This window comes from Papaver somniferum, unplaced genomic scaffold (genome assembly GCF_003573695.1).
Source record: "Papaver somniferum cultivar HN1 unplaced genomic scaffold, ASM357369v1 unplaced-scaffold_70, whole genome shotgun sequence".
Taxonomy (NCBI): domain Eukaryota; kingdom Viridiplantae; phylum Streptophyta; class Magnoliopsida; order Ranunculales; family Papaveraceae; genus Papaver; species Papaver somniferum.
This window is the reverse complement of record NW_020649860.1, coordinates 3,050,017-3,059,451: the sequence shown is the minus strand read 5'-3', so window position 1 is coordinate 3,059,451 and position 9,435 is coordinate 3,050,017. Positions and strand designations below refer to the sequence as shown.

At 35.9% G+C, this 9,435-nt stretch overlaps 1 protein-coding gene across 1 annotated transcript; it reads left to right on the top strand.

Annotated features, from left to right (window-relative positions):
- The first annotated feature begins 267 nt into the window (after window positions 1-267).
- On the top strand, window positions 268-5,275 carry LOC113343934. Its single transcript, XM_026588025.1, has 7 exons — window positions 268-519; window positions 618-659; window positions 3,478-3,560; window positions 3,661-3,762; window positions 3,919-4,133; window positions 4,518-4,612; window positions 4,744-5,275. Exons 1-7 carry the CDS (start codon window positions 378-380, stop codon window positions 5,001-5,003), a joined length of 939 nt encoding a protein of 312 aa, XP_026443810.1. The 5' UTR covers window positions 268-377; the 3' UTR covers window positions 5,004-5,275.
- The last annotated feature ends 4,160 nt before the right edge of the window (window positions 5,276-9,435 follow it).

Below are 9,435 nucleotides of genomic sequence, written 5' to 3'. Positions count from 1 at the left end.
TTTCTTTTTTCCTCTTTGGTCTTTGGTTATACTCGCACCACCGCAGTTGCTCTAAGGAATAAATTATGGACTAAACACTGTAGCACGCGCTGCCCTGCCCCGCCTCGCCTCGCCCGGCATGGGCTCTGTCCATATGGCTTGCCATAAATCATGGAACCAAAACCAAACTAAATGGTTCCGGTTTTGTTCAAAACCAGGTTGTTGAGTGACTTACGCTGAATTTTACTAGTCCAGTAGTACAGTATCTAATGTAATGAACAACTCCAAATTCCAACAGTTTAAAAAATAAATAAAAAATGAGAAGAGCTAATCTATTTGTTCCAAAGTTTGATTGATCGATAATCATGATGTTAAAATATAGAGATTGTTAGAAGAAAATGAGTATTTCTCTTACTGTTATGACCTTTAATCTTCATGAAGATCAGCCAGAAAACAGTCCAAATTCATGGGAGAAAAGAAGAGACTTGTGCATAAGTGTCATTACAAGTTATTCCCCACTCATTCTTTGTACTCAACAAGGTATCACTCAAAGCTTTTCTACTAAGTTGGATTTCAAATTATTGATCTGTGTTTTCTATGAATGCTTTTTTTTATTATGGGTTTTACTTCTTTTTTAGGTTTCAAGTCACAGTTGGAGTTTCTTCAGCAGGGTTTACCAGGTATCTATTTAGTTGCTGTTGAGACTTGTTATGTGATTTGGGTTTTGGCTCATTTTAAACTAGTTGGTACACTATTACATGAAGAAGGAACTTATAAAAGTCATCAGGAGATTAAACAAACATGTTTTAGTGTAATACCCTTTATTTGTGTAAAAGTCATCCAGATACTTGAGTAACTTATAAAATCAACCCTAAATTTGACTAGGGTAACCCTACGTTATAATTCAAAGATCCTTTGTAATTCGAAGATCGCATCAGTTAGTAGAATGAACCAATTAAGGTTGCTTGACTTATTTCCACAGTCCATATGGAGACCAAATCAGTCAAGCTTAGACTGTGGTTAGATGAGAAATCACCCTCTAAACAAAAATTCAGGAGCTCGATGATCGTAAAAACAAGACCCTTCAAGTGTAAGTGATTCTTTGGTATCTTATAGGTGAACGTCTGAATGGAATTTTTTTTCCATTTAGGATGTTAACATAGGATTAAAACTACATTATCCGCACTGACACTCCAATCTGCATTTGGAGGTGTTTGTACAAAATATATAAATTAGTTGAGGTGGTTATTGGAGCTTAAGAACCAATACATTGCTAGCAACCATGAGTTTTTGGCTCTTTGTTGCTACCTGATTCCCATACAAATAATCACTTATGATCAGCTTAATATTTATAATCTAAAAATATTTAGTTGCCTCAGCACTGAAGATGCTGATATTTTCTCAGCACATACTTCTTCAGTCCAGTATCCTTTGTTCAGTAACTGCTGCTCTTTTTATCACCAGAATCATCAATATTTTCGGTTGTAGTGTTATGCTGTACAGTAGGTGTGTGTGCTTTCACTTGGCTAACCGACTAATAGAGCGGATAGTCCAACACTTTCTAGTGCACCAACGCAGTCAAAAATGTTCTTGCAAGTGCGGCACTCACTAATAGGTTCGCTGAGGGACATGCTTTCGTCATGTTCCCGTTGTGTATGCAGTGGTATAAATTAACTTTAAGGTTGACAATTTTCCTCACGTTGTTCTTTGTCTTTTTTTCTTATACCCGTTACAGTTTCTTTTGAATAATCATCTTCTTAAGGTGATTGGTTATGGCCATAAGGACAAAACAGCTATTAAAAGTGTCTGTTTGTGCTAAGTCATGTAGTTAGGGGTCTGCGTGATACTTCAACCCAGCCAATCATTATAAAAAATTCACTACACAGATCTCTCAAACTGGTTTATTGTTTCTATATACCCTACAAGCTTCTTTGTGATTGGCTGTCAGATCGGCATAAAAAAACAAACCATTTGTATTGCATGGTCTGTCGAAAGCTAAGTAACTTACAGTTTATGTAAAGATTGGGCATGAAATTAAATCTAATGGGAATAGTAAGTGAAACTAGATATTTATTGGTTTTTAGTATAAGTATCTGTTAACTATGCATAACTTTTCGTTCCACAACAGTTCTCCTTGAAAGCTAAACTAAATGGCTCACATATTTTTGATTCCCTCAGATGAGCTTGTTAATGAGTTCCTTGGTATGTTCTGCTTTTGTGTGTGATTTATACTATCAAGGTCAAGGCGTGGTAGGACTGCCACCACGGCGCACTAAAGTAAACAGTTAATCAGGCTGAACATGATTTATTTATGATTGGGATGAAAAAGGTGAAACATGATATGATTGGCTGCTGACATTTTCAGGATTTGAATGTAATCTCTTGTTAAATGTAAAAAGTGTTAGCCGGAAAACTTCTAAGTTCTCTCGTGAAGACCATAGGCCTGTTTCTAGCCTAATGTTTAGTTTCCAGTTAGTAAAATGTTCCCTTAGAGCAACCACAGTGGACGATCAAACCCATAAATGTCATCCAGAAACGAGACACAGTGGGACGGACTAAAGAGTAAAAGCTGGACCAAAACCAAATCCCAGACTATATTTGGTCTGGGACCAAGACCAAAACCAAATATAGTCGAGCGAACGTATAATGTACGTTTGTTAATAGGCGAAGTTATAAAGTACGCTTCATGTGAAGCGGTTGTATATTCCTCGTTACATGGTGAGGCGAAGTTATAAAGTACGCTTTGATGGAGCGTTGGTAAAATGTACGCCCGATTAGGCGTAAGTAAAATGTACGCCTCATGACAGGCGTTGGTATTAGATCCGTCCCACAGCACACGTATTAATAACGCGCCAAGTTTGTGAAGTTACATAATTTTGTTTCACATGGCTAAGAAGGTTGTTGGCCTTTCCGTGCAACCAAGCTCTCACACGTTGAACACCATCACTGCTTAAAAATCTTCATTGTCTCTGTCGGCTGACTTTCCCGTTTGGCTTTCAAATAATTAATCCTTTTCAGTACCCCCAACAATTCTCCCTTTACTTACGAATTTGAGCTAAGTAGGCGGCTGATGATTGGCGTACATATTAGCTTCGTTCCATGGTGGGGCGTTGATTAGGCGTGCATGAAGTCTACGCTCAACAACGGGCGAACAATATACATACGCTCCATCCAGGCGTGCATAATACCTACGCCCCTCAACAAACGAACGTAATATTTCCGCTCGATCAAATATAGTCCACTACCGTAGCGTAGCAACACGGACTAAACCCAAAATTTGGTCCTTTTTTTGGTATTTAGTCTTTGGTTTTGATCGCACCACTGCAGTTGCTCTTAGCATCTCTTTTTTGTTATAGTTATTTACATTATAACATGGACCGAAAATGATATCTTCCTGAAATTGTTCTTTCTTTCACATCTAGTAATTTAATAATTAAAGTCCCTTGTCATCCTAAATTGTAAGAGTTCTGATTCTGGATTCAAATGTATATTATGAAGATTATGATCAATTTGGGATATCTAGAAAGGGATCTCAGGACATCTCAGATGAGCATTGTAGCATCTTCTATGACAAGGAAAAGGTATTCTCAGTTTCTTGATTCCTGTAATAGGTTACTGTGTGTTGTAACCTCCATGGTTACTAAGAAGGTTAATGATGAAAATTATGTGTCCCATATGAAGGTAGAGCTTTTGGAAGGTGGTACATTTTGGTTGTCAGAGTCACCCTCAGTTCCAGGAAGCATATCCTGGGGGTCCGCTGTTCCGTGTATTGCAACATGGGCTATATCCTTTTAGTTCCTGTGTATCCAGTTATTTTAGTTCATGTTATTGCAAAACATCTCTGATAGAATATGCAATGAGGTCATGAAAATAAAACTATAACTGCCACTTTGTGTGATTCTACTTGTAGATGATTCTCTTCCTTGACATGATTTCTACACATTCCAACTCAAGGGAGTTGAACAACCAGGTTTTTCTTTCCAGATAGTAAATACAAACATGGATGAGTTAAGTCCTCATGCTCGTAGACGAAGTGCTTTGCTGACCTGGCAGCATATAGCGTCCTTGCCTCCTACCTTACCAGTGGTATACTGTGGAGGATTCAACACGCAAAAAGAGTCAACAACAGGACGATTTTTACTTGGAAGATCAAGGTATCATCAAACTTGAAAAGCTAGTACTCAGTTTTCATGTTTCAACATCTGCCATTAAATTTTTGATGTATGGCAAGTTAAATTGAATTAGATCCTCATTATATTAAGACTTTCCATTAAGCAAATAGCAGCCATTTCTAAAGTGGCTTCAACATGGTGTCAGAAGTTCTAGAAAGGGATGATTTTTGTATGATGCTCATTAAATTGGATTGGATACAATTCATGCCCAGGTCATCTTTTTGTGGGAGAATCCAGTAACTAGGTTGTGAGTAAGAAAAATGAGAAAGTCAGCTTGTATTATGATTCTAGCTTTCTTTTTTGTAAATTGTACGTTACTTGACTTATGGCAGTGTTTCTATAATTTGAAAACTGGTTCGATTGCAGGGAGCATGGTGTTGTTGGAGATATGAGGGATGCTTGGCCTAGTGCCCGAGTGAGGAAAAATGTGTCGTTGATACATACTTATCACGGGTTCAAAGGTATTTTTTCTGTTAGCAACAAATGTCCAATCCTAACACACGGGCGAAGTAAAAAGAAATAAACAAGGAAACAAGAAATATAGAAAAATGAGGCGGTAAGAAACTTGATGAGTTTTTATATGATAATGCAGGTGACAAACAGGGAGCTCGTGAATTCCTCAAGTTAATGTTTAGAGCTCTTTGTCTCTGTTGGGATCGTCAGACACAAGATCTGCACATAGACTGGGTTCTGTTCAGAGGCCGATCTTTAATCCCTGTATCATCTGAGGTGGTAAATGATCACATCGATGGCATTTATCCTTCCTCTCATTATCCAATATTCGCTGAATTTATGCTTCCTCGTTCAGTGAGATTGCTTGAACAACCACCCGTTCAATCAGAAGAATCATAACATCCAGAAGGCCGACATTGGATGATGTTGCTTCGGTTTGCGTTTTTTACAAGGCTGTTGAGTGTTAAATGCATTGGTTACTCGATCTAGGTTTTGTTTGGTTCATCTGTATAACTATTTATGTACCAAGTTTGCACTATTAAGATTTGGCTGATAGGTGCTGAATAAAATACACTACCTTTATTGGGTATGTAAAATCTTATGTGCGGATCGCATGTGTGGATTATTTCTATAAATGGATTAATTAGGAAGATTAGTTTTATGGCTGCCCATGAATTTCCTCCAAGTTTTGTTTCAGAAGGCATATATATGTCTATTAGATCAGGTACCACCAATGTCGATACGGGTTTTCTTATACAACCATTGCAGGAAGTGGGAATTGCGCCACCAAAGAGAGCTCAGCAGGGAGAATTTTCAATTTATGCGCAGAAGAAAAGTGTATGTCCTGGTTGGGTTGTGATATGGTTGGTTCTGACATGTAAATGTTTCTGTAATTTTATCTTCAAGTTTTACCAGGGCCGGGGATCAATTACTTGTAAGTTTTAAGGGAAAAATATCGTTTGGTCCTTTTTTAGGTGGTCCCATGCCTGTTTACTCCTTTCAGAAATCACATTTTCCATTTGGTCCATAATTATTTAAAAATATTAAATGATCAAAGTATCCTTCCGTGTTAATTTCTACTTATTTTTTGTAGCAGTTCATTCGTCGAAATGAACTCCTGTTAATTTCTACTTATTTTTTCAGAAATCACCTTTTATCAGGCTGATAAAAACCTATATAAAGCAGAGTTCATTCTAGAAATGAACTCCTGATAAAAATCTATATAAACCAGAGTTTATTCCAGAAATGAACTCCTGATAAAAATCTAAAAAAACAGAGTTCATCCTAATATATTATTTCTTGGACCTATTGGTATTTCCTACAAAAAATAAATAGCGGATAACAAAAAATATGCAAGAAATACCTACAAAAACAGGGAAAAAATCTTAACGTGAACGCCATGTTTGAAAGACGTCGATAATTTAAAACTTGTAGGAAATACCAATAGGTCCTAGAAATAATATATTAGGATGAGTTTGGTCCAGTTGACTCAGTCAACTGTCTGTTTGGTCCTATTTGGAAAAATAAATTATAGTTTGGTCCTAGAAATAATGGTTTGGTCCTAGGGTGACGTCATGGATGATGTAATTGTCATCTTGTAGTGTCAGAAATACCCTTTCGGGACCATTACATCATCCATGACGGCATCCTAGGACATATATACTCAATTCAAGAGAGAAGATATTATTTTCAGATTTACTTTCTCTCGCCTCCATATTTTCAGATCTAGTTTTTCTCTCTCTTTTTTTTTCTTCATCTTCCTGCTAGGTTCTTGATTTTGCAGAGATGATAAAGACAGCAAAGAAGATTGTGTGAGTTCATCATCATCGTCTTCAATCTTCGTGCTGCTGTAACAATGGCGATTCGGAGGTGAAAATCTAAATCCGTTTTTTTTTTGGATTTGTTTTTGATTTCTTCCTGCTCGTGTTGAAGATGAAGATGATGAAGACGAAGAAGTTCATTCTTTACATGAACTCATGTTGCTGCTCATGAAGATGAAGATGATGAAGACTTTCAAGATCTGCTATTGTTAATTGATGGTGTTGCAGTCGATGAAGATGATGATGATGAAGACTTTCAAAATCTGCTGTTGTTGATTGATGGTGTTGCTGTCGATGAAGACTTTCAAGATCTGTTGCTGCTCGTGCTAAAGATGATGAAGAGGATGAACGTGATGAATACGATGTTGTTGCTGCTGTTGAAGACGTCGAAGAAGATGAAGAATGATGATGATGATGTTGTTCATTTATGGAATGAACTCTGTTTTTTTAGGTTTTTATCAGGAGTTCATTTCTGGAATGAACTCTGGTTTATATAGGTTTTTATCAGGAGTTCATTTCTGGAATGAACTCTGGTTTATATAGGTTTTTATCAAGAGTTCATTTCTGGAATGAACTCTAGTTTATATAGGTTTTTATCAGGAGTTCATTTCTGGAGAACTCTGCTTTATATAGGTTTTTATCAGCCTGATAAAAGGTGATTTCTAAAAAAATAAGTAGAAATTGACATGAGTTCATTTTGACGAATGAACTGCTACAAAAAATAAGTAGAAATTAACACGGAAGGGTACTTTGGTCCATTTAATATTTTTAAATAATTATGGACCAAATGGAAAAGGTGATTTCTGAAAGGACTAAACAGACATGGGACCACCTAAAAAAAGGACCAAACGATATTTTTCCCTTATTTTTTCCTCATTTAATTGGGGGCCTCAAAAAAAAATTTGGGGCCTCGTATTAGAGGACAAAAAAAGGTCACCCAAACCTAAATTCAATAACCCCTTATCCAAATATTTTATTTAATGGTTAAACTGCTCCTGAATGATTAGTGTTAATAATTAATTAAGTTAAGTTAATTAGTCTGGTTAGAATAAAAACAAGTTTTAGAATTAGAACTAGTATGTAACTGATGCTACGCACCGGGGCCGGTATGATCAACTAATTTAGTGTGGCGAGGCTTCGCCCCGCTCCCCTGGACAAATGCATTAGATTCTTTCGAACAATCCTTGATTAGTTTGATTTTTCAAAGGGATAGAGAACTTTGATACTCATTAGGTATTTAATGATTTATATGGAAATCCTTTTCTCTTTCTTCTTCCTTTTCTCCTCCCTTCTCAAAAAAACAAAAAAATCCAAGAGTTGTTTCATCTTTCTTGCTCGGATTTTGTCTTTTAGACCAGATCTGAACAAGGATTTCTTTTTCTTTTCTAGTTTTAGGTAATAGTTATCGAATAAGATGTATATACATCATTATTTGTGTCTTTAGACATGTTTCTTCGCCGTTTTGGGGTGATTTTTCTTCGTCGTTGTCAGCGAGTTCTTCAATCTTTAATGGCTGGTTCATGGCTTGCTTCTCTCGATTCAAAAACATCGACGATTCAATACTCATTCCTTTCAGGAGCATCTCTTATCATAGAAGAATACAATCAAATCAAATGGTCGGAATTATTTCCGGCTTATACCATCATCTTTCCCTTATACATAATCAAAAATTGGGTATTTCTGCGGTTTATCGCTCTTTCTCTACGCGATATACTTGTAGTTGATATCCTTATTTGTATTAGGGTTTTGATTATCTTGATTTTTTTTGATATTTTGTTAATCTTGTAAGCGAACATGTAATCAAAATTTAAATCATTACATGTTCGCTTACATTAAAATAAAATTTGTTGAAATTTGAAATTTGTTGATTGGCCAAAAAAAAAGGTATCTAATGATTTAATGATTTAAATTTTATGGGCAAATATTAAAATAAAAATATTAAAATAATAAAAAAAATTTGATTTTGTAAATGTTGGATTTGAGATAATTAAATATTATACGCCTATATTTATTTGTAGTTGGACATAATTACACGTTATTTTTGTCCAACTTTTTTACTAACAGATTGTCCTATCCAACGTCTTTCTTTTTTTAGCAAAAATCCAATGACTTTGTCTGTAAAAGTTTGGAAAATATATATATCTCATGCAAATTTGTGAAATGCAATTTTCATAAGAAAACAAAAAAAAATGTGAAATGCATGAAGTGTGGATGTAGTGTTACTGCGGAGATAGCTTTACCTATGTCGAGATTTAGAAGTTGATCAATCTAACAGTACCATGTTGAATCCAGTTTTGCGTAGCACCTTGGAAGTATTACATGTTTAACTACTACTTAGGTGTAGTTCCATGATACACCTTAATAGGCTTATCTAAGATGGGAAATCGTCCCCAAGAAAGAACGCCACGTTAGCACTGTTCGCATCCATTTAGTTTAAAATTTCCACGATTGGTTATCATTTAAAAAAAGGGCCAATGACGTTTGGTACCAAAATAGAATTTAACGAAACAAAAAATACCACAACTTAACATAATAGCATTCCATTTTTTTGTTGACTAATTCGCCCCCAACAAAACATAGAGTTTGGGTCGCACATACTTAACGATATGGGATCTAGTTTTCAGGCACGATTGATTTGGGTTATTGGAGATCAGAGTTTTCCAATTTTCAGGCATCACTTCATTCAGCTCAATCAATAGGTAGGAAAGGGACGGTTGATCTTTTTTTGATCGATAAAATAGATGATTGTTGTAATGAAAGAGTATTGATTTGGTCGGTAAGTTTGTGAGAGAGGGTTTCCAGTAAAAGAGTTTGAATTAGGCTCGTGATGGAAAACTCTTGATGGTCCTTTAAGGTTCTGATCAGAATTTACATCGTTTCTGTGGGGTTCGTTTGTTGAATGACTACTTAGGATTTCCATTCATGTTGGTTCAGCAGAAGTAAGTATGTGTTGCAGCCGATTAACTGTATGGTATAAGAAAGTTTAAAATTGATTTTTTATGAGGATTCAT

Coding starts and splice junctions, on each gene's coding strand:
- LOC113343934 (XM_026588025.1), top strand. CDS start 378: ATGAGTATTTCTCTTACTGTTATGACCTTTAATCTTCATGAAGATCAG. Junction 3,561..3,660: donor TCTTCTATGACAAGGAAAAG/GTATTCTCAGTT, acceptor TCCCATATGAAG/GTAGAGCTTTTGGAAGGTGG. Junction 4,613..4,743: donor TACTTATCACGGGTTCAAAG/GTATTTTTTCTG, acceptor ATGATAATGCAG/GTGACAAACAGGGAGCTCGT.